General features: G+C 46.3%; 1 protein-coding gene across 1 annotated transcript in view; it reads left to right on the top strand.

Annotated features, from left to right (window-relative positions):
- The first annotated feature begins 1,202 nt into the window (after window positions 1-1,202).
- Window positions 1,203-26,645, top strand: part of LOC138662856 (oocyte zinc finger protein XlCOF22-like) — a 283,481-nt gene continuing 258,038 nt past the window's right edge. The window contains exons 1-4 of the mRNA XM_069748839.1: window positions 1,203-1,348; window positions 1,478-1,657; window positions 1,740-1,863; window positions 1,947-2,044. Coding sequence (XP_069604940.1) covers window positions 1,271-1,348; window positions 1,478-1,657; window positions 1,740-1,863; window positions 1,947-2,044 — 480 coding nt within the window. The 5' untranslated portion in view covers window positions 1,203-1,270. The remainder of the gene's footprint in view (window positions 1,349-1,477; window positions 1,658-1,739; window positions 1,864-1,946; window positions 2,045-26,645) is intronic.

The following is a 26,645-nucleotide window of genomic DNA, read 5'->3' as shown; positions in this document are numbered from 1 at the left end:
ATTAATTTCTTTTTAATAAATGTTTAACATGTTAAAAATTATAAAATGTGTCTTCTGCTTTTTCCATGTTTTTTTTTCTTTTTACAAGAATTGTTGGAGCCATTTTTTCTTTAGAAACATTTTAATTTCTGCTTTTTCTGGTGTTTTTCTTGTCAGGGTAAGTTCACACTGGGCATTTTTCTGTGTTTTTTTTTAATGCTAATTTTCAGCTGTTTTTTTACAGTACCAGCAAAGCCTATGAGATTTCAGAAATCTCATGCACACATATAGTTGTGCGATCACAGTATTTTTTTGCTTTGCTGCGTTTTTTGGACATTGAGCTTGTCATTTCTTTCAGCGTTTTTTCAGCATTTTTCACCCATTGACTTGAATGGGTGTTGAAAAAACACTGCAAAAACGCAGGTATCATTATTTGCTGCGTTTTTGCTGCTGAAAATTCAAGGACAATAGCATGGACAAAAAAATATCACCAAATACGCAACAAAAAACACACCTAAAACTGCGTTTTTGACGCATCTTCTTTCCTGCCAAGAAGATCAGGTTTTGCTGAAGAAAAGAAAAGCAGCAAAAACGCCCTGTGTGAACTTACCCTAATATAGGAAAACCTAAGGCCAGAAATAAACCCCATAAATCACTGCACATGGAGACTTTGGGATCAGATCATTTCTGTCCGCGTTGATTGTGGAAACAAAAAATCTTTTCTAAAAGCCTCAAACTTCTGTGTGTGAATCAGAGCTGAGATCTAACGTGATAGAAGATTACAGTGCGGGGAAGACGGGAAACCTTCATATAGACGGCCGGTGGTGATGGAGTCAGTGACCGACTCTGGCCAAATCTGTTTCTAGAGCCGTAGTAGAAGATGAAGATGTCGTCCTCATCATGAAGTAGTTATTTCTCATGTCGCGTGCAATGAATATCTCCTGCAGTATTGCTAATGCCGATTCCAGGGTCGGTAAATGAGACAAGAATTAGCGTTATGGAAGATGAGTCTATGAGGAACGTATTCAGCTGCCGACTCCGAGGAGGAAACTGCTTGTTGTCTGTGGCCTAAATATATAGAATTTATTAGTAGATGTAAAGAAGGAAACTAAATACTGTAAAATAATAACTCTCCTCATATGTTTCCCTTATTATCTCCAGTAATTGTATTATTACACAGGATTCTTATGATGTTACATCGGCTAATCTTCTCATTCAGGTCTCTACAATATCGGATCCTCTCAGTGAAGATCTTCTACAAAAGAACATTTTCCTGATTTACCCATCAAAGATGGATATGGACAAAGACAAGATGGTGGAGAGGATATTACACCTCACCCTAGAGATCCTCTTCCGGCTTACTGGAGAGGTGAGAGATTCTGATGACGTCACATTACATCATTCTTATCTATGGGAATAACAGATGGACAGAACTGGAGAGGTGAGGACTCTGGAAATGTCTGTAGTGATATTTATTAATGTGTCTCTCCATTACCAGTATTACACAGTGGTGAAGAAGACCTCTAGTGATCACTGTCAGGACCCTGTGTCTGAGGGATGGGGAAGACCCCTGAGCCCAATCACGGGGCCTGCACCTCACCCCCTGATCCATGAGGAAATCAATGACCAGAAGATCCTAGAACTCATCTACAAGATGATTGAGCTGCTGACTGGAGAGGTGACACTGCTGGGAATGCTGGGACATTATACAGTAACGCTATGAAGTGATCGGGGGATGACGGTATCATTGTATGTGTCAGGTTCCTATAAGGTGTCAGGATGTCGCTGTCTATTTCTCCATGGAGGAGTGGGAGTATTTAGAAGGACACAGAGATCTGTACAAGAACGTCATAATGGAGGTTCCCCAGCCCCTCACATCTCCAGGTAATAGACAGGACTAAATACACACGGCCTATAATTATCTGTATGTAAAGAATGAATTCACTCCCTGTATGTGTTTCCTCCAGATCTATCCCGTAAGAGGACAACACCAGAGAGATGTCCCCGTCCTCTTCTTCCACAGGACTGTAACCAAGAAGATCCCAATGCTCCTCAGGATCATCAGGTAGGTGGAGAGAAGGTGTCAGGAGTAGGGTTGAGCGAAACGGATCGGATGAATTGAAAAATCGCGGACTTTCAGCAAAGTTGGGTTTCGTGAAACCCAACCCGATCCTAGTGTGGGATCGGCCATGAGGTCGGCGATCAGCGCTCCAAAGTCACGTTTCGTATGATGTTTTCAGCGCCATTTTTCATCCAATGAAGGAGGACGCAGAGTGTGGGCAGCATGATGACACAGGTCTCGGTCCCCACCATCTTAGAGAAGGGCATGGCAGTGATTGGCTTGCTTTCTGCGGTGTCACAGGGGCTATAAAGGGGCGTTCCCGCCGACCGCCATCTTACTTCTGCCGATTTTAGCATAGGGAGAGGTTGCTGCAGCTTTGTGAGAAGCAGGGATATAGTTAGGGAGGGAAGATTAACCCCAAAACTGCTTGTGCTGTAACGATTTCCTCTGTCCAACACCACCTTTTCTTTGCAGGGACAGTGGAGGCTAGATTTCTGTGCATCAGCTCTGTAGCTTATTAGGCTGCCTTATAAGGCTCCCTGATAGCTGCATTGCTGTTTATACGCCGCTGTGCAAACCAACTGCTTTTTTAAAAGCAAAAATCCTGTTTCTCCTTTCTGCACAGTTCTCTTGTTTCTTTGTCCACACTCTTTTGTGTGCAGCAGTCCTTTTTATTGCTGCCATACTTGTCCTGAGACCAAAACATGGTATCCATCCACAGACAGCTGTTTCGGGACATTTGCCTAGCAAAAGGACTTATGTTTATAATCCTTTTACTAGACACTGCTCCTAATAGACAGTTTCCTACTCCACACTACCCCGAAACAGCTGTCTGTGGATGGATACCATGTTTTGGCATAGGTGGTTTTCCTTTTTGGATGCTGCCCTTCCCGTGGTAGTTCCTTCCTGGTGAAAGACCTGGCTATTTATTGCTTGCGTTGAGAAACACGTGATGGTGTCTCCGCTGCTTTTCTACATGCATTTGCACATTTCCCATAACGGATGGGGGCAGTGTTCTGAATCACTGCGTTGAGAAACACGTGATGGTGTCTCCGCGGTGTTGGATGTTTTGATCTCCCCGAGGTCATTCATCCTTATGTTTGTTGTCCTTTTACTAGGCACTGCTCCTAATAGCCAGTTTCCTACTCCAGACTAATGAGGGGCAAATACCCCGAAACAGCTGTCTGTGGATGGATACCATGTTTTGGCATAGGTGGTTTTCCTTTTTGGATGCTGCCCTTCCCGTGGTTGTTCCTTCCCGGTGAAAGACCTGGCTATTTATTGCTTGCGTTGAGAAACATGTGATGGTGTCTCCGCGGCTTTTCTACATGCATTTGCATATTTCCCATAAGGGATCCGGGCAGTGTTCTAGAGCACTGCGCTGAGAAACACGTGATGGTGTCTCCACGGTGTTGGATGTTTTGATCTCCCCGAGGTCATTCATCCTTATGTTTATGAGTTTTGTTGCAGTCTCCCCCCCAAAAAAGGGCGATTTAAATTGGTACTAAGTGGATCTACGTCACAGTTCTGTTAGTTTGTCATACATCTTCCAGCCACGTTCTGCCACTTACATTGTGTAGTGTAATACACTGGGCCTGAGTTTTGTTGCAGTCTCCCCCCCAAAAAGGGAGATTTAAATTGGCACTAAGTGGATCTACGTCAGTTCTGTTTGTCGTATATCTTCCAGCCACGTTCTGCCACTTACATTGTGTAGTGTAATACACTGTGCCTGAGTTTTGGTGCAGTCTGCCCCCCCAAAAAGGGAGATTTAAATTCTCAACAAGTTTATATACACCTTCTACCTTGTTTCACAGTACCATATAACGGTTGTTATTTTGGTTAGGTCGTTGCCAGCTGGTACTGATGGTGGTGGTGGAGCATCTGGTGGTAGTGGGAAAAGCAAAATAGCACCAAAGGCTCGAGGTGTTGAGCCAGCATCATCGTCTGGCTACACAAGGCCTCGAAGGCTCCCTTATCTGGGAGTAGGAAAACAGCTTTTAAAGCCGGAGCAGCAGGAAAAAGTTTTGGCTTTCCTTGCTGACTCAGCCTTTCGCTCTTTCGCCTCCTGTTCCGAAAGTTCGAAATATAAAAGCAGCGAGTCATCAGTGGATGCTCCCGGTCAAGAACAGGTCGCTTCCTTGTGTCCTTCACCCAAACCAAAAGTGAAGAATGCGGCAGGCGACACTAAAGTTTACTCCATGGAGCTCTTTACACATACCGTGCCTGGGTTAGAGAGGGAAATTGTTAAAAGCCCATTACAAGATGAATCGGACATGGAGTGCACAGATGCACAGCCACTGCTAGATTATTATGCTGTTCCATTGACTCAGATCACTACATTGCCCTCGCAGTGTACTGAGCCAGAATCTGACCCTGATGAGACTATGCTGCCCGTCCCGAACGCCATTACACCTTACACGGTGACACAGAGGAAGGTGCACATGAAATTGAAGAGGAGGTGATAGATGACCCAGTTGTTGACTCAGATTGGGAGCCATTGGGGGAAGAAGGTGCTGCTGCCAGTAGCTCAGAAGCGGAGGAGGATGATCCGCAGCAGCCGTCTACATCGCAACATTTTTCATTTGGCAGGCCCGTATCTGGCCAAAAACGTTTGTCAAAACCAAAAACAGTTTTAGAACAGTGTGGCCATCCGGTGAAAGTAGCACAGCGTGCAATGCCTGAAAAGGTATTCCATAGTAGTGTTTAATGTATTTGTCTATATTTGCCTCGTATTCACATGTAAAGCGCCATGGAATAAATGGCGCTATAAAAATGTATAATAATAATAATAGTAGGAAGAGTGAATTTTTTAATCAAGGTCCGAATGATCAGTGAAAAGTTATCTGTAAGAAATGCTCAAAGACCTTTAGGGAAGAATCTCTAACATTTAAATACAAGGTGCATGCTTAGACATTTAACCAGCATGCACTTGCAAGCCTGGACTAACTACCAAACGTTCCGTACCGTTGGTGCCCCTGCTCAGAATGAAGGTAGTCAGCAACGCTACATTGCTTCCCTCACTGTAAGCCAACCGGTTAGGACACCACGAGCAGCAAATGTGGAGGTATCGTCGCAAGGCCAAAGCAGTCAGGAAATCACAAGGTTCTTGGTAGGAAACACTGTATGTAGGCCAACAGCAAGAATACCATCACCAACCCTCTCTCAATCTGCCATGTCCACCACCACCCCCGCTAGTTCCACCATATGCAGCTCTCCTGTCCAGCTCACCCTACAAGAGACTCTCGTTAGGAAAAGAAAGTACTCATCCTGTCATCCACGTACACACGGTTTGAACGCCCACATCGCTAGACTAATCTCGTTAGAGATGATGCCCTACCGTTTGGTTGAAAGCAAAGCTTTCAAAGCCCTGATGGCCTACGCAGTGCCATGCTATGACCTACCCAGTCAACACTTCTTTGCAAGAAAAGCCATCCCAGCCCTCCACCAGCATGTCAAAGACTGCATTGTCCATGCACTGAGACAATCAGCCAGTAGAAAGATGCACCTCACAACAGATGCATGGACCAGTAGTCATGGCCAGGGACGTTACGTGTTCATCACGGCGCACTGGGTTAATAAGGATGCAGGGTCCACAGGGGACAGCAATAGTGGGACAGTTCTGCCTAGCCCACGGTCTAGTAAACAGTTGGCTGTAGGCATTTGCCACACCTCCTGCTCTTCCTCCTCCTCCAGAAGTGAAAGCTCGTCCACAGAGCGCAGTCGCATGACCACTCCATCCGCAGCTGCCAGTGTTGCACACGAGGTGTCCCATTATGGAACAGCTAGTGGTAAGCGTCAGCAGGCTGTGCTACCAATGAGGTGTTTGGACGACAACAGACACACCGCGGAAGTACTGGCCGAGTACTTGCAGCAAGAAACTCAGTCATGGCTGGGCAGTGTACATCTTGAGGCAGGCAAGGTAGTCTGTGATAAAGGAAGGCATTTTATGGCTGCCATAGCCCTTTCAGAACTGAAACACATTCCTTGCCTGGCTCACACCTTGAACCTGGTGGTGCAGTGCTTCCTGAAAAATTATCCAGAGTTACCAGCCCTGCTCCTGAAGGTGTGAAGACTTTGCTCGCACATCCGCCGGTCACCCGTACACTCCAGCCGTATACTGAACCATCAGCAATTGCTGAATCTTCCCCAGCACCGCCTAATAATCGACGTTGCAACAAGGTGGAACTCCACACTGCACATGGTTCAGAGGCTGTGCGAACAGAGGCGTGCTGTCATTTATTTGTGGGAGGATACACATACACGGGCAGGCACTTGGATGGCAGACATGGAGTTGTTTGGTGTGCAGTGGTCGAAGCTCCAAGACCTTTGTCAAGTCCTTCAGTGTTTTGAGGAATGCACATGGCTGGTAAGTGCAGATGACGCCATCATAAGCATCCCACTAATGCGTCTGCTGATGCAAAGTTTGATACACATTAAGGAGCAGGCGTCTGCAGCCGAGGAGGAGGGAAGCCTTGATGACAGTCAGCCATTGTCTGCTCAGGGAAGTCTCCTGGACAAGGTGGCGGACAAAGAGGAGGAGGAGGTGGATGATGGGGATGAATATTTATGGGAGGAGGATGCTTCTCAGGGGGCAATATAAACTGGTGGCGTTGCAAGGTCAAGTATAGGGTTTTTGCGGGCCACAAGTGATGTTGATTTGCAAGAAAGTGCTCCTCAACCCAGCACAAGCAGTGAATTGACACCTGGAACATTGGCTGTTATGACCTGGTGGTTAGGACAATAATGGGCCTGGTGGTTAAGTGCACACGGAAAGACCTGATAGTTACAATAATACAGGACAAGCTCTGGGACGTGGGAACTCTGCTGACCGCAATCCCTAATCCTATCACACACACAAGAAATAGCCGTGGATTGCTCCTAACGCTCCCTATGCAACTCATCACAGCCTAAGGAACTAGCTAGCCCTAAAGATAGAAAAATAAGCCTACCTTGCCTCAGAGAAATTCCCCAAAGGAAAAGGCAGCCCCCCACATATAATGACGGTGAGTTAAGATGAAAATCACAAACACAGAGATGAAATAGATTTAGCAAAGAGAGGCCCGACTTACTGAACAGACAGAGGATAGGAAAGATGACTTTGCGGTCAGCACAAAAACTACAAAAAAACCACGCGGAGGGCGCAAAAGACCCTCCGCACCGACTCACGGTGCGGAGGCGCTCCCTCTGCGTCCCAGAGCTTCCAGCAAGCAAGACAAAAATCAAAATAGCAAGCTGGACAGAAAAATAGCAAACAAGAGAAAAACAAGCAGGAACTTAACTTCTGCAGGAGAAGACAGGTCACAAGAACAATCCAGGAGCGAACAGACCAATACTGGAACATTGACAGGTGGCCTGGAGCAATGATCTAAGTGGAGTTAAATAGAGCAGCCAGCTAACGAATTAACCTCGTCACCTGTGGAAGGAAACTCAGAAGCCGCAGCCCCACTCACAACCATTAGAGGAAGCCCATGGACAGAACCAGCCGAAGTACCATTCATGACCACAGGAGGGAGCTTGACAACAGAATTCACAACAATTGGCCCACATGGCTGAGTATGCCTTGCGTATCCTAAAAAGGGACCCCCGCATTATCAAAATGATGACCGATGACAATTACTAGTTGGCCTGCCTCCTGGATCCACGATACAAAGGAAAATTACAAAATATCATGCCACATGAGAACCTTGAGCAAATATTGGCTACCAAACAAGCAACTCTTGTAGACCGTTTGGTTCAGGCATTCCCAGCACACAGCGGCGCTGATGATTCTCACACGAGCTGTAGGGGGCAACATGGCAGAGGTGTTAGAGGTGCACAAATCCAAAGTGGCGTTGGACAGATGGGTTTTCTGACCAGGTTGTGGAGTGATTTTGCAATGACCGCAGACACGACAGGTACTGCTGCATCGATTCAAAGTGACAGGAGACAGCATTTGTCCAGTATGGTTACCAACTATTTTTCCTCCCTTATCGATGTTCTCCCTCACAGGTCATTCCCCTTTGATTACTGGGCATCTAAAATAGACACCTGGCCTGAATTGACAGAATATGCATTACAGGAGCTTGCTTGCCCAGCAGCTAGTGTGCTATCAGAAAGAGTCTTCAGTGCTGCTGGTTCAATACTGACCGAAAAAAGGATACGTTTGGCTACCCGAAATGTTGATGATCTAACCTTCATTAAAATGAACCAATCATGGATTTCCAATTATTTTGCCCCACCTTCCCCTGCTGACACGTAGCTTGCCTGAAAAATGTCTTGCTTTTGGCCTCCTCTTACTGACTGCTCCAATTCCTCCATTTGCAGCTGCTGAATGTCCACCATAGGCCATTTTTATACCTCCCTAAATGGGCCGACTCCCCCCACAGGGCCGTGGTCACCACTTGGCGCAAGCACCCGTGCGAGTGCCGTTTGCCTGGACAGGTGGGTGCCCCCACTCTTGGGCGACGGCACTGGCACAGGCTCCCTCATAGTACAGTGAAGTGTCTCTGATGGCGGTGGTGCACAACCAAAGTCAGACACACCGTCGTAATATGAGGGACCCTGTGCCAGTACCGCCGCCCATGAGAGAGTGTTCCCCCCAGCTCGAACTGTGCTCTACCACTTGCAAAACTCACCTCTCCCTGCTCCACCACTGTGTAGTCTGTGCTGTTAAATCCTTCAATGGCACTGCCCAGAGGCGTATCTAGGGTTTCTGGCACCCGGGGCAAGAATTCATTTTGACATATGCGATTTTCACACTTAGTCACGTACCGACGAGCTCCTCTCCCTAATGCTCTCAATATTCAGTGAAAAACTGAGAGCAGCGGAAGAGAAGCTCATTGTCACAGGACCATAAGTATGATAATCACATATGAGTGAAGTGTCCAATGATGGGTACTGGAACCTGCAGAGCTGAATCCTGACATCGCAGCTTCTGAATTCTCCCAACTAATGCACTGCACACTTTTAGGATTCTCCCTTGCCGGTGGACAGTAATGTCAGCAGAAGCATGTGATTTGGATACTTCTGACCACATTCCAACTAGACGTGCCCAGCCTCACTCAGTTTATTTTCATTGAGTGAGGCCACACATATCTAGTCAGCATGTGACCGCATGTATGTAAATCGCCAGCACGAGAGAATCCTGACAGCGTGCAGTGCGCACTGTGAGAACTCAGAAGTCTGCAGTCACAAAGAATGACTGCAGACTCATCACAAACCTGGACATCCGCTTTAATGCTCCTAACATAAATAAAAACATGAGAGTCAGTATCACAAATAACATTTACAAACACACAAAACAATTTACATCTCTGCACATTCACCCGCAGCGCTACGCATGCACGCACAAACACACACACACACACATATTGCGTACAGTATAATGGCCACACCTAGTTACTCCTACACATGCGGCTGAGCTCTGTACACCTTGCACACACGGCTCCGCTCCGTACACACGTGGCTCTGCTCCATACACCTCATACACACGCGGCTCTGCTCCGTACACCTCATACACACGCGGCTCTGCTCCGTACACCTCATACACATGCGCCTCTGCTCCGTACACCTCATACACACGCGGCTCTGCTCCGTACACCTCGTACACACGCAGCTCTGCTCCGTACACCTTGTACACCCGCGGCTCTGCTCCGTACACCTCGTAAACATGCGGCTCTGCTCTGTACACCTCGTACACACCCAGTTCTGCTCCATACACCTCATACACACACGGTTCCGCTCTGTACACACATGGCTCCGCTCCATACACCGTGCACACACCCAGTTCTGCTCCGCACACCTCGTACACAAACGGCTCCGCTCCATACACCTTGCACACACCCTGTTCCGCTCTGTACACCTCGTACACACACTGCTCTGCTCCGTACATACCCAGCTCCGCTCCATACACCTTGCACACACGGCTTCCACTCTGTACACCTCGTACACACACGGCTCTGCTACATCCACACAAACCACTCCTGACCCCACACAAAAGCTTACTCTCATCCTCCAGCACCATGACAACCAGCACTGAGTCCTGCACTACACGGAGGCCCTTGATCATGTGACTCCTGACTCCTCCCCTTCTGTGACCTTATCACAGGTCCTGTGTGCACAGAGCTGCAGCAGCATTAGCTGTGGTGTGCGACTCTCTGCGGTGGAGGGGCTCAGCTGCGAGACAAGTGCAGTCCCACCCGAGCCTCCTTGGACCGCCGCATCATCAGGCGGCCCGCTGGTGCCCCCCCTGTCGGCTGCGCCCGAGGCACATGCACCGGCTGCCCCCCCTAGGATACGCCACTGGCACTGCCAATACAAATTTGTTGAAATGATAGATGATAATAAAAATATACAGGGGCCCTGGCCTCCATTTAGACCAGTTAATACTTTGCGCCAACTACAACTGTCTGCTACTCAGCAGAGGAGCCCACCCCTGTACCTCGCTATGCCACCAGTTTATTTATGACATTTTTTTTGGCAAACATTTAGCCCACTTTGTTATTTTGGCCTACTAACTGTGTCAGCCACTTATTACAGTTGTCCTCTACTGAACAAAGCTATGCTGCCTGTGTACTCCTCTTACCAATTTTGAACTGCATTTAGCCTACTTTTTTATTTTAGGCCTACTAAGTCTGTGTGAGCCTCTCATTACAGTTGTCCTCCTCCACTGACCAAAGCTATGCCGCCTGTGTACTCCTGTTACCAATTTTGAACTGCATTTATTCTACTTACTTTTTTGGGCCTAGTAACTGTGGCGGCCTCTCATTACAGTTGTCCTCCTCCGCTCAACAAAGCTATGCCGCCTGTGTACTCCTCTTATCAATTTTGAACTGCATTTAGCCTACTTTTTTATTTTAGGCCTACTAAGTCTGTATGAGCCTCTCATTACAGTTGTCCTCCTCCGCTGACCAAAGCTATGCCGCCTGTGTACTCCTCTTACCAATTTTGAACTGCATTTAGCCTACTTACTTATTTGGGCCTAGTAACTGTGTCAGCCTCTCGTTACAGTTGCCTCCGCTGACCAAAGCTATGGTGCCTATGTACTCCTGTTACCAATTTTGAACTGCATTTAGCCTACTTACTTATTTGGGCCTAGTAACTGTGTCAGCCTCTCATTACAGTTGTCCTCCTCCGCTGGCCAAAGCTATGCCGCCTGTGTACTCCTGTTACCAATTTTGAACTGCATTTAGCCTACTTACTTATTTGGGCCTAGTAACTGTGTCAGCTTCTCATCACAGTTGTCCTCCGCTGAACAAACCTATGCCGCCTGTGTACTCCTCTTACCAATTTTGAACTGCATTTAGCCTACTTTTTAATTTTAGGCCTACTAAGTCTGTGTGAGCCTCTCATTACAGTTGTCCTCCTCCGCTGACCAAAGCTATGCCGCCTGTGTACTCCTCTTACCAATTTTGAACTGCATTTAGCTTACTTTTTTTTATTTTAGGCCTACTAAGTCTGTCTGAGCCTCTCATTACAGTTGTCCTCCGCTGAACAAAGCTATGCTGCCTGTGTACTCCTCTTACCAATTTTGAACTGCATTTAGCCTACTTTTTTTATTTTAGGCCTACTAAGTCTGTCTGAGCCACTTGTTACAATTGTCCTCCAGTGAACAAAGCAATGCCGCCTGTTTAGTCCTGTTACCAATTTTGAACTGCTTTTAGCCTACTTTTTAATTTTGGGCCTATATCTGTGTTTCCTCCTCATCCTGCCCATTGCCCAGCCACTGCTAGATGAGTCTGCTGGTACATAGACCCAGACCACTACATTCCCCTTGCACTCTACACAGCCAGAATCTGACCCTGCTGAAAGTCAGGTTCCCCTTCCCGCATACTATACCACCTTACACGGGGACAAAGAGGAAGGTAAGGATGAAAATGCAGGTTCCTTCATCAGGTGTGGGGGGCATACTCATTGGCACTGGCACAGGGCCTCTCATAGTACGCAAAAGTGTCTCTGGCAGTGGGAGGCGCCGCCCGCCGTCAAACACACCGCCGTACTATGAGGGACCCTGTGCCAGTGCCAATGCCAACTAGTGGGCCCCCCTGCTTGCCCAGGATCGCAGCACTTGCAAAGTTGAAATACCTCTCCCTGCTCCAGCGCCGTGACGCATTTTGCATTTCCTGGGCCCACGAAAATCTTGAGCCAGCCCTACCCCCCCACAACTAGCCAAATGAGTCCCTGTTTTCAATGCCTATCTATTATTATAAAGTTAATTAAGATTGACAAGCTTCAGTAATACGAATTGATGTTTTTGGCATTAAAATGGGCACTGTAGGTGTTTTCCTGTCCTCCACTCACTGCCGACTTTGATTCCCCATTGACTTGCATTGGGTTTCGGTCGGCCCCCGACGTTTCGCAATAATCAGCCGATTTCACCCGACCCGACTTTTGAGAAAGTCGGGTTTTGCGAAACCCGACTCGATCCTAAAAAAGTAAAAGTCGCTCAACTCTAGTCAGGAGATCGTGTTGATGCCGGTGAAGGTCTTGTGCTCAGTCTTGTTTTATCCACCAGTATTATATGTTTTATACTTGTGTTATGAGAACGGTGGAGATGGCAGGATAAGAGCTGATCATAGATGGGACTTCTCCATCTGTCGGTGACTTTTACAATATTTGTTTCAGGGTGAAGATCTGACCCATATTAATACTACAGAGACATATGTGAGGGGGGATGAGCAGTGTAAAGAGGAGATTCCCACATATGGCTACCCAGGTGAGTAGTAACCACTAAATGTAGAGAGGTCACGGATTGTTCTCAGTCACCGGCTGTGGCTGCTTTATCGGTGGTGTAGTCCGGCAGTATTACCATGATCACCATTTTACCTCTAGACCACAACATTCTCCTCCACCGAAAGTTGTTCAAATGACTTTCGGCATTAAAAGCCCTTTTCTATAGAACTTACAACCTGGAAGATCCACCTACACCCTGGTATTAGTGTGAGGGTGATCCCTTAGGCCACATTCACACGTTCCTTTTTATACTGCGGGTTTCCCGCAGCGGATTTGATAAATCTGCAGGGCAAACCCGCTGCGGTTATCCCTGCAGATTTATCGCGGTTTGTCCTGCGGGTTCTGCTGCGGGATTTACCCCTACTATTGATGCTGCATATGCAGCATCAATAGTAGTGTTAAAAATAATAAAATCATAATGATATACTCACCCTCCGACGTCCCGATCTCCTCGGCGCTGCAGGCGGCGGTCCGGTTCCAAAGATGCTGTGCGACCAGGACCTTCGGTGACGTCACGGTCATGTGACCGCGACGTCACCGAAGGTCCTGGTCGCATAGCAAACCTGAGACCGGACGGCCGCGTGCAGCGCTGAGACTTCCGAGGTGAGTATATCATGATTTTTTATTTGAATTCTTTTTTTTTTAATACAAATATGGTTCCCGGGGCCTGGAGGAGAGTCTCCTCTCCTCCACCCCGGGTATAACCCGCACATTATCCGCATTACTTCCCGCATGGTGGGCACAGCCCCATGCGGGAAGTAAGCGGATCAATGCATTTCTATGTGTGCAGAATCGCTGCGATTCTGCACAAAGAAGTGACATGGTCCTTCTTTTTTTCCGCAGCAATTCTGCGCGGTTTTTTTCGGGTTTTTCCGCATCATGTACACTGCGGTTTCTGTTTTCCATAGGGTAACATTGTACTGTACCCTGCATGGAAAACAGCTGCGGACCTGCAGCGGCAAAATCGCCGCGGTTCCGCAGTAAAAACCGCATAGTGTGAACATGGCCTTAAAGCGAGATTTGTATAATTGCTTGTACCTGACCCAATATAGTCCGAGTGGACGCTTAAAGAGTCACACCGAATACAGAGTTATATGTATACTCCTTTCTCAGCAAAGGCTTGCACACAACTGAAGTTTATTCTCAAGACAAAGAGACAGGAAATGGGTGTCACACAATCTTCTGAGTAGCCAGTGTCAGTCTATGATAGGTCCATTTCGATTTCTTTAGCCATTCTCTCCTTCACATTAGAAGGTGCTGACCGTTACCTGCCCAGATCTGTGAACTATAAAGCCAAATGACAGCGTACGTAGAATGTGCTGACAAGATAGAAAATCACTTGGAGAAAAATATGATGATGGGCCTGTAAGAGAAAGCGGAGGGTAATGATGCTGTTGGCTTCCTAGAACCCTGAGATCTTATCGGATGAATCTCCCTTCTCTCCCTTCTGTGCTGCTGAATGTGATCATATGGTCCCTACAAGACCAGGTCCAGTCTTTCTGGCCAAACTTCACTTTTATGATCGACAACATTAAATGTGCAGTGAGGCCAAGTGTGAATTTCTGGACAATAACAGAGTTTCCCTTTATCCTGACTTTTCAATTTGTAGTAAAACCGACTAACTTCCAGGAGGATTATGATAATCTACATAAACCCATCACACCGGTGCCATGATATATCTCTGAGCTGTGCGTGGCTGATGGCTGTAATATACATTTATTCCCGCCTGCAGGAGATGTGTTGGCTCCAGCCCTGGTTTCATGGATTCACTCCACCTCATAAATTACATTGTTTCTGATCCTAAGAAATTCAGATTACTGCACAATCTCTCCTGAAATGGGGAGCAATATTATTTTCTCTAATCTTCTGGTCAGGATTCATAGTAGCTCCAATGGTCCACCATAAATGAATGCAACTCTGGTTTACTGTTGTGTAATCTGTATTTGTAGTTTTCAGTTAACGAAATTCTCGTGCTCTGGGGCGGGGCTGTGGGTGGGGCTTTATGTGGCACTCTGGGGCGGGGCTGTGGGCGGGGCTTTATGTGGTGTGCTGATTACATGTTCATCTGTATTGGCTTTTGATAGGTCGCTGATCCCTCACTGACCTGCCCCCATTTTTACATAATGCATAATGTATTGATATTATTTTTGATAATGCCTACAATATTGTGGTTATTGGGAGGAGTAGAAAAAAAAATTACATCCATCAAAATGACACCAACGGCGCCTGTCCAGTAGCATCTATCTCTTACTTATAGACTGCGCAGGTGCTGCCATCGCCGGTGTCATTTTGCTGGATGTAATTTTTTTTCTAAGCCTCCCAATAGCCACAATATTATAGGCATTATCAACAATAATATCAACACTATTATATGCATTATGTAAAAATGGGGGCAGGTCAGTGAGGGATCAGTGACCTGTCATAAGCCAATACAGATGAATATGTAATCAGAGCACCACGTAAAGCCCCGCCCACAGCACCACATTATTATTATTATTATTTATTTATATAGCACCATTGATTCCATGGTGCTGTACATGAGAAGGGGTTACATACAAGTTACAAATATCACATACAGTAAACAAACTAACAATGACGGACTGATACAGAGGGGCGAGGACCCTGCCCTTGCGGGCTTACATTCTACAGGATTATGGGGAAGGAGACAGTAGGTTGAGGGTTGCAGGAGCTCCAGTGTTGGTGAGGTGGTAGCTCTGGTGTTGGTGAGGCGGTAGCTCCGGTGTTGGTGAGGCGGTAGCTTCGATAGTGATGAGGCAGCAGCGGTGTCAGTGCAGGCTGTAGGCTTTCCTGAAGAGATGAGTTTTCAGGTTCCGTCACATAAAGCCCCGCCCACAGCCCCGCCCCAGAGCACGAGAAACTCATTAACTGAAAACTACAAATACAGATTAAACAACAACCACCTTTAAGACATCTCCGCTCTGCACTATTATACACAGTTCTCTTTAACCCCTTCCCAACCTGTGACGCCACGTATGCGTCATTAAAGTCGGTGGCAATCCGACCTGTGACGTCTATGTGGCGTCATGGCAGGATCGCGTTCCTGCAGGTCGGGTGAATGGGTGAACTCAAATTTCACCCGACCTGCAGGAACAGGGGGAGTTGTACTTCAACCCGGGGGGGTGGTTTTGCTCACCCTCTTCCCCCCCCATCCGTTGCTACGATTGCTCTGATTGGCTGATTTAGTCTCAACAGCCAGTCGGAGCAGTTGTAATATTTCACCAATGAAACTTGGTGAAATATTACAATCCAGCCATGGCTGATGCTGCAATATCATCGGCCACAGCTGGAGACCGTGATCCGGCCCCAGCCACCGACAGATGGCGGCGATCTGCCGCCGCGTCAGTCTTTCCTCCCCTCTGTCCTGTCCTCTACTGCCCTCCTCTCCCCTCCATTCTGTCCTCCACTCCCCCCGCAGCCTGATCCCACCCCCTTAACCTCACAAGTACCGGTGTCCCTCCCGGTGTCCATCTGTCTTCCGCCATGGGCACTGCCATCTTCCAAAATGGCGGGCGCATGCGCAGTGCGCCCGCCGAATTGGCCGGCGTATTCATTCATTCATTCCAGGTACATTTTGATCGCTGTGACATGACCTATCACAGTGATCAAAGTAAAAAAAATTGTAAATAACCCCCCCCTTTATCACCCCCATAGGTAGGGAAAATAATGAGATAAAGAAAATATATTATTTTTATTTTTCCACTAGGGTAAGGGTTAGAATTAGGGTTAAGGTTGGAATTAGGGTTAGGCTTGTCGTTAGGGTTATGGTTGGGATTAGGATTAGGGGTTTGTTGGGATTAGGGTTGTGGTTAGGGGTGTGTTGGGGTTAGGATTGTGATTAGGGTTATGGATAGGGTTGGGATTAGGGTTAGAGATGTTGGGGTTAGTGTTGGAGTTAAAATTGAGGGTTTTCCACTGTTTAGGCACATCAGGGGCTCTCCAAAAGCTACATGGCGCCACCATTGTTTCCAGCCAATCTTGCGTTCAAAAAGTCAAATGGTGCTCCCTCACTTCCAAGCCCTGATGTGCACCCAAACTGGTTTACCCCAGCATATTGGGCATCAGCATACTCAGGAAAAATTGCACAACAACTTTTGGGGTCTAATTTCTCCTGTTACCCTTGGGAGAAAAAAAAATTGCGGGCTAAAAATCATTTTTTGAGGAAAAAATTATTTTTTATTTTCACGGCTCTACGTTATAAACTTCTGTGAAGCACTTGAGGGCTCAAAGTACTGACCACACATCTAGATAAGTTCCTTGGGGGGTGTAGTTTCCAAAATGGGGTCACATGTGGTGGAGCTCCAATGATAAGGCACACAGGGGCTCTCCAAGTGCGACATGGTGTCTGCTAACGATTGGAGCTAATTTTCCATTAAAAAAGTCAAATGGCGCTCCTTTCCTGTCGTGCACCCAAACAGTGGTTTACCTCCACATATGAGGTATCGGTGTACTCAGGAGAAATTGCCCAACAAATTTTAGGATCCATTTTATCCTGTTGCCCATGTGAAAATGAAAAAATTGAGGCTAAAAGAAAATTTTTGTGAAAAAAAAAGTACTTTTTCATTTTTATGGATCAATTTCTGAAGCGCCTGGGGGTTCAAAGTGCTCACTATGCATCTAGATAAGTTCCTTGGGGGGTTTAGTTCCCAAAATTGGGGTCACATGTGGGGGAGCTCCAATGTTTAGGCACACGGGGGCTCTCCAAACGCGACATGGTTTCCGCTAACGATTGGAGCTAATTTTCCATTCAAAAAGTCAAATGGCACTCCTTCCCTTCCGAGCCCTGTCGTGCGCCCAAACAGTTGTCCCCCCCACCCACTTTCTCCTTTTACCCTTGGGAAAATAAAAATTTTGCTAAAAGATAATTTTTGTGACTAAAAAGCTTAATGTTCATTTTTTCCTTCCATGTTGCTTCTGCTGCTGTGAAACACCTGAAGGGTTAATAAACTTCTGGAATGTGGTTTTGTGCACCTTGAGGGGTGCATTTTTTAGAATGGTGTCACTTTTGGGTATTTTCAGTCATATAGACCCCTCAAACTGACTTCAAATGTGAGGTGGTCCCTAAAAAAAATGGTTTTGTAAATTTTGTTGTAAAAATGAGAAATCGCTGGTCAAATTTTAACCCTTATAACTTCCTAAAAAAAAAAAATGTTTCCATAATTGTACTGATGTAAAGTAGACATGTGGGAAATGTTATTTATTAACTATTTTGTGTCGCATAACTCTCTGGTTTAACAGAATAAAAATTCAAAATTTGAAAATTGCTAAATTTTCACCAAATTTACAATTTTTTCTCAAATAAACGCAAAAATTATTGACCTAAATTTACCAATAACATGAAGCCCAATATGTCATTAAAAAAACAGTCTCAGAATCGCTAGGATCTGTTGAAGAGTTCCTCAGTTATTACCTCATAAAGGGACACTGGTCAGAATTGCAAAAAATTGCCAGGTCATTAAGGTGAAAATAGGCTGGGTCATGAAGGGGTTAAATGTGTAATATTTCCTCTTGAAACTCATCTGACAGAAAATATTGGAGCTTCCGCTAGTTTAGATTGTGAAGTCACTGAGCCCCGTACTCTAATTACCCCAGAGCAGAGGCGTAGCTTGCTTTCAACTTAGGGGGGCCAAACATCTGAGTGGCCCCTAACCAGCTAACCCTGATTACAGCTATGGTTGCACTCTAACAGCTTGGGGCCCCTGTGCAAGAAATGTGTCTGGGCCCCCCTCCCTGCTCGGTATGCTGCGTAGGCATCAGATGCGATATGCTAATGACCCCCGTCACCTGCTCTGCTGCGAGCAGGAGCCAAATGTCATGCGTCTGTGCTCCGAGCCTCTCGCACAGGGAGGATCGGAGCACAGCTGCGGAGGAAGCGGAGAAATGACTTTCTCCATCTCCTCCATTGCCGGGGTCAGCGTATATCGCACAGCACTCGGATGATATCTGAGTGATGTGCGTTGTCTCACTCGCACCTATAGGCTTATATGGGTGCGAGTGAGCCGAGACTCGGCCGAGTATCCGTGACAATCGCAGCATGCTACGATTTCCCTCGCACACTGAAAACGGCTGAGAAAAAAATATGGTGGTGGGAGCTGCCCCATAGAGGAATACTGGTCCGAGTGCTATGCAATTATTTTATCGCATAGCACTCATCCGTAATCTACAGTAGTGTGACTCAAGGCAGATTTCCCTCATTATCCACCTGCAAGCAGGGCAGTACATAGCAATTACAGGGCCACATAGCAAAAGTTCTATTTGGGCCTCCCCATAGCTCTAAAAAATACAGTTAGGACAGAGACAACATTTTTCTAATTTTGGTTATAGACATCACCACAATGAATTTTTAATAAAACAATTCAGATGCAGTTGAAGTTCTGACTTTCAGCTTTCATTGAGGGTATATATATATATATATATATATATATATATATATATATATATATACACACACACACACACGGTATACGGTATGTGTGGAATGTATGTATATACGGTATTTATATATATCTATTGATTATCATTTGGTTCTGCTGGTTCCAGCGCAGTCAGACTTGCAGCCAAGTGACAACTAGTGTCGGCTATGTCAATCAATAGAACACTGCAGACATGGCTGACACGCCTATCCTCGTGCTTATGTGATAACTGCTGAAAACGGCAGAGCCCGACTGTGTATATATTATATTACATTATATGTCTGGTATCTGTTCTATTCATTGTCTATGGAACCTATGGAAATAGCTAAGCAGCTCTATAGATAATGAATAGAGCTGAGGCCGAGCATGCACAACTTTGCTCCATCTAGGATGAGCCCTGTTCTCCGAATCTCTGGGGGGCAGTTGCCAAATGCACGGTGATCAGCAAGTTATCCACGATCCGATGGATCACATATGCATCGTACATACATATACCGTACATACACACAGATACTCATACACATACTGTACATACACTTTACATACATATACCGTACATACATACACAGATACACATACATACGGTATACCGTACATACATACAACTTACATACTGTATATATACCGATATACCATACATACACACAGATACACATACATATACCGTACATACATACACACCGTACATACACATACCATACATACAGATACACATACATATACCGTACATACATACATACAACTTACATACATATACCGATATACCATACATACACAGATACACATACCGTACATACATACACCTTACATGCATATACCGATATACCGTACATACACAGATACACATACATATACCGTACATACATACACCTTACATACATATACCGATATACCATACATACACAGATACACATACCGTACATACATACACCTTACATGCATATACCGATATACCGTACATACACAGATACACATACATATACCGTACATACATACACAGTACATACACATACCGTACATACACAGATACACATACCGTACATACATACACCTTACATGCATATACCGATATACCGTACATACACAGATACACATACATATACCGTACATACATACACACCGTACATACACATACCATACATACACAGATACACATACATATACCGTACATACATACACACCGTACATACACATACCATACATACAGATACACATACCGTACATACATACACACCGTACATACACATACCATACATACAGATACACATACATATACCGTACATACATACAACTTACATACATATACCGATATACCATACATACAGATACACATACCGTACATACATACACCTTACATGCATATACCGTACATACACAGATACATACATATACCGTACATACACACCGTACATACACATACCATACATACACAGATACAGATACATATACCGTACATACATACAACTTGCATACATATACCGATATACCGTACATACACAGATACACATACCGTGCATACATACACCTTACATACATATACCATACATACACAGATACACATACATATACTGTACATACATACACACCGTACATACACATACCATACATACAGATACACATACACATACCGTACATACATACACCTTACATGCATATACCGTACATACACAGATACATACATATACCGTACATACACACCGTACATACACATACCATACATACACAGATACAGATACATATACCGTACATACATACACCTTACATACATATACCGATATACCGTACATACACAGATACACATACCGTGCATACATACACACACAGTACATACACATACCATACATACACAGATAGACATACCGTACATACATACACCTTACATGCATATACCGATATACCGTACATACACAGATACACATGCATATACTGTACAACACACATACACCTTACATGCATATACCGATATACCATACATACAGAGATACACATACATATACCGTACATACATACACACACACACCGTACATACACATACCGTAGATACACATACCGTACATACATACACCTTACATGCATATACCGATATACTGTACATACACAGATACACATACATATACCGTACATACATACAGTACATACACATACCGTACATACACAGATACACATACCATACATACATACACCTTACATGCATATACCGATATACCGTACATACACAGATACACATACATATACCGTACATACATACAGTACATACACATACCGTACATACACAGATACACATACCGTACATACATACACCTTACATGCATATACCGATATACCATACATACACACAGATACACATACACATACCGTACACACATACACCTTACATACATATACCGATATACCGTACATACACAGATACACATACATATACCGTACACACATACACACCGTACATACACATACCATACATACACAGATACACATACATATACGGTACATACATACAACTTACATACATATACCGATATACCATACATACAGATACACATACCGTACATACATACACCTTACATGCATATACCGATATACCGTACATACACAGATACACATACATATACCGTACTGTAGGGATTCTACTCACTCAGGTGCGATGGCTGACACTCAGGAGGCGTGTTCCTTTAAAGTTCACTGGGTTTATTGCTTCATAAACCATGTGGCAAAACAACAGAAAACAAATAACCTTTGGTCCAGGCAAAGAAAAACAAGTATCCAGTTCATCCGGCTCAGTCCTGAAGCCTTGACACACTCAGGAGGGTTTCACCTCCACACATATCTACTGTGTTAAGCATTAGCCTGTCTTATATAGGACTAACCACACCCAGTAATCTATCACATGATTAGCCATGTGGTCTGACATCACCACAGGTCCTGAAACACAAATATATGGTTATGTAAAACAAAGAAATATTCCGGGCTACATTACAGCGACAAGGTACCTATGTGACACATACCTCCCGTCAACCACACACCCGTTAGCCATGCTACATACCTCCCCCCTCTGCCTAAAGCCGTGGGGCTTGGCACTTTCCCCAACTAAACAAGGGATTCTTGATAGGGCATCCGCATTACCGTGCAGCTTTCCGGCCCTATGTTCCACATGGAAACTAAAGTCCTGCAGGGCTAAGAACCAACGGGTGACCCTAGCATTCTTACCCTTTGTTTCCCTCATCCATCTAAGTGGGGCATGGTCAGATATTAGTCTGAATTTACGACCCAGCAGATAGTACCGTAACGTGTCCACCGCCCACTTTATGGCCAAACACTCTTTTTCCACGACTGAGTAGTTCTTCTCAGATGAGGACAGCTTTCTACTCAGATAGAGAACGGGATGCTCCTCCCCATGTAGCTCTTGGGAAAGGACTGGTCCTACCCCAACATCTGAGGCATCTGTCTGAAGAATAAATTCTTTCTTGAAGTCTGGGGCCATCAGAACGGGCTGCTTACATAGAGCCCCTTTCAACTCTTGGAAGGCTGACTCTGTCTCTTCGGACCATTTAATCATCACTGACTTTGTCCCCTTCAGCAAATCAGTCAGAGGCGCAGCCACTGTGGCGAAGTTCGGGATGAACCTCCTGTAATATCCCACGATTCCCAGAAAGGCTTTAACTTGCTTTTTTGAAAGTGGTTTCGGCCACGTTTGGATTGCCTCCACTTTCCTGATTTGGGGCTTTATTTCTCCACGACCCACTATATAGCCTAGGTATTTAGCTTCTTCCTTACCCAAGGCACACTTCTTCGGGTTTATTGTAAACCCCGCCTCTCTTAGAGCATCAAACACCGCTTGGACTTTCTCCAGATGACTCTCCCAGTCCGGGCTAAAGATGACGATATCATCTAGGTACGCAGCAGCGTAGGCCTTATGGGGTGCAAGGACTCTATCCATAGCCCTCTGGAAGGTCGCCGGAGCTCCCTGTAGGCCAAACGGCATCCGGACATACTGGAAGCATCCATCAGGTGTCGAAAAGGCCGTCTTCTCCTTGGCTTCCTGTGCCATGGGGATCTGCCAATACCCCTTTGTCAAATCCAAGGTGGATATATATCTGGCGTGCCCAAGCCTTTCGATGAGCTCATCAACGCGGGGCATGGGATAAGCGTCAAACTTGGAGACCTCATTCAACTTCCGATAGTCGTTGCAAAACCTCCACTCTCCATCAGGTTTTGGGACCAGGACAATTGGGCTCGACCAACCGCTCTTGGATTCCTCAATGACTCCAAGCTTCAACATACGCTCCACTTCCTTGGAGATAACTTCTCGACGAGCCTCAGGAATACGATAGGGCTTCACGTTCACCCGCACATGTGGCTCTGTTAGAACCTCGTGCTCTATGACCTTCGTGTGTCCTGGCAACTCTGAAAACAGGTCCCTGTTTTCTGGAGTAACTCCCGGCACTGCTGTTTCTGGGTCTTTGATAGCGTCTCTGCTATAGTAACCGCTCCAACCTCACCTTCTGGGTTGCTTAACAACGATGGAGTTACTGTCGGCTCTCTATCTTGCCACGGCTTGATGAGGTTGACATGGTAAACTTGGAATGGTTTCCGTCTTCCTGGTTGGTGAATTTTATAATTTACCTCACCAAGTTTCTCGACAACCTCATATGGCCCTTGCCATTTGGCCAAGAACTTGCTTTCCACCGTCGGAACTAACACAAGAACTCGGTCTCCCGGATTGAACTGCCTCACTCTTGCAGACCGGTTGTAGACCCTGGCCTGAGCTTCTTGTGCTTGGAGAAGGTGATCTTTCACGATAGGCATCACCTTTGCAATCCTCTGCTGCATCAGGGCCACATGCTCAATGACGCTTCTGTGGGGCGTGACTTCGGCTTCCCAGGTTTCCTTGGCTATATCCAGGAGTCCTCGTGGATGTCGGCCATATAGAAGCTCAAACGGTGAGAACCCTGTGGAGGCCTGTGGAACTTCACGAATGGAAAACATCAGATAGGGTAAGAGACAATCCCAGTCTCTACCGTCTTTCTCTATAGCTTTTCTCAGCATGCTCTTCAGTGTCTTGTTAAATCTCTCAACAAGGCCATCTGACTGGGGATGGTACACCGAGGTCCTCAACTGGGAGATTTTCAGGGCTTTGCATAACTCCCTCATCACCTTGCTCATGAAAGGTGTACCCTGGTCAGTCAGGATCTCCTTCGGCAGACCTGTCCGGGAAAAGACATGGACCAACTCGCGGGCTATGCTCTTTGAGGAAGAATTTCTCAAGGGAATTGCCTCAGGATAGCGTGTGGCATAGTCCAGGATGACTAATATATACTGATGGCCCCGAGCTGATTTAACTAAGGGACCGACCAAGTCCATGGCAATTCTCTCGAACGGTACCTCAATAATGGGCAGTGGCACAAGGGGGTTCCGGAAGTGAGGAGTGGGAGCAGTTAGCTGACATGTAGGGCAGGACCTGCAATAGTTCACTATTTCCCGGTGACACCCAGGCCAATAGAACCTCTGCACAACCCGTTCCTGCATTTTTTCCACCCCTAGGTGTCCACCCAAGATGTGTGAATGGGCCATGTCCAACACCTTCCGTCTATACGGACCCGGCACTACCAACTGCTCTACCAACTCCTCCATTATTTTCGTGACCCGGTACAACAACTCCCCACTCATCAGAAAATGGGGAAATCTTGTGTCTGCCCCCGGCTCCTGTACCACCCCGTCAATAACTGTGACATTATTAAAGGCTTCCCTTAGAGTGGGGTCCCTATTTTGGGCAGTCCCAAAATTTTCACCAGATACCTCTAACTCCAGAATGTCAGATGCAGGGGACACTTCCTCCTCATCTCCAACCAGGACACAAAAAGGAAACCTGTCTGACTCTGGGTGTGGCGACACTCTTCCAGGGTTCATTGGTTCCCTACTCTTGCTAGGGAGCTCAGAACCTTTCCCCCACAAATCCCAAAACAAACAGAAATCCCGGCCAATAATTATAGGGTGCAACAAGTCCTGAACGACGCCGACTATGTGGGACTCAGTGCCACATGCCGTTTCAATGTCCACCCTGGCCATAGGGTAGTCCTTTGCATCACCATGTATGCACCGCACTCCGACCTTCTTTCCTGGGAGCAGGTGGAGAGGAAAAGTGGCCCTCACCAGGGTCACTAGGCTCCCCGAGTCTAACAGTGCCATTACTGCTCGACCGTTCACCTTTACGGGACACGCTTGAGGTCCCTCGTTGGATGGAGAGTTCACACTACAGGCTGGATACGCATAGTATGAACAACGGCGTCCCATGCTGCAGTCCATCTGCTCAGTGGTCTGGGAACAACGGGCAGCTATATGTCCTGGCCCGTGGCACCTCCAACAAATAATATCACCCGAAGGGACCTTGGGCACCACCTCCCCCGCCCTTTGTGACCTTGGACGCACTACCCCTTTTTGGGACTCAGCTCCCTTCTGGGACCCCCAGTACGGCATGGGCTGCCTCCCGAAGGAGCCTTCCAACCCTTGGTATCTCTCAACCAGTCCGATCAGCTCGTCGGCATTCTGGGGATCACCTTGGGCAAACCAAGACTGTATAGGCCTCGGGAGAGAATGTACAAACCGATCCATCATCACCCGTTCTACCATCTGTGCAGGAGTAGATGACTCTGGCTGCAGCCATTTCTGGACCAGGTGCAACAGATCAAACATTTGGGAACGAGGTGGTTTGTCCCGGTGATAGGCCCAGCAGTGAACTCGCTGTGCCCTGACAGTCAGTGTCACCCCCAAACGTGCGAGAATCTCGGCTTTCAATTTGTGATACTCTTTGGCATCCTGCAAGGTCAAGTCATAGTACGCCTTCTGGGGTTCTCCCGTCAGGTATGGCGCCAATACCTCTGCCCACTGCTCTGGCGGAAGTTTTTCCCTCTCAGCCACCCTCTCAAACACCGTCAGGAATGCCTCAACATCATCCCCGGGGGTCATTTTCTGCAATGCGCGTCTTACCGTCTTCCGGACGTGCGTGTCATCAGCCAGACCTGGGGTTGGGGAGCTCATTTTGCCCTGCATGGAGGTTGCCAGAAGCTGCATCTGCTGCCGTTGCTCCTGCTGGCTTTGTTGCATCTGCTGCCGTTGCTCCTGCTGCATCAACAGCCTGTTGGTCTTTTGCTGCCGTTGCTCCTGCTGTGACTGTAACTGAACCAAGTGTTTCAGCAGGTCCTCCATTTTCCCCGGCGATGCTTGCTGGCTTGCAACAGACTTGACCCAGGACATTAAACAATAGACTTACGTCTCTGCTGGGAACGCTGCCCGCATGTCTACCACCAATTGTAGGGATTCTACTCACTCAGGTGCGATGGCTGACACTCAGAAGGCGTGTTCCTTTAACGTTCACTGGGTTTATTGCTTCATAAACCATGTGGCAAAACAACAGAAAACAAATAATCTTTGGTTCAGGCAAAGAAAAACAAGTATCCAGTTCATCCGGC

This window comes from Ranitomeya imitator, chromosome 2 (genome assembly GCF_032444005.1).
Source record: "Ranitomeya imitator isolate aRanImi1 chromosome 2, aRanImi1.pri, whole genome shotgun sequence".
Taxonomy (NCBI): domain Eukaryota; kingdom Metazoa; phylum Chordata; class Amphibia; order Anura; family Dendrobatidae; genus Ranitomeya; species Ranitomeya imitator.
Note: the sequence above shows the minus strand (reverse complement) of the source record. Positions and strands in the feature narration are given on the sequence as shown.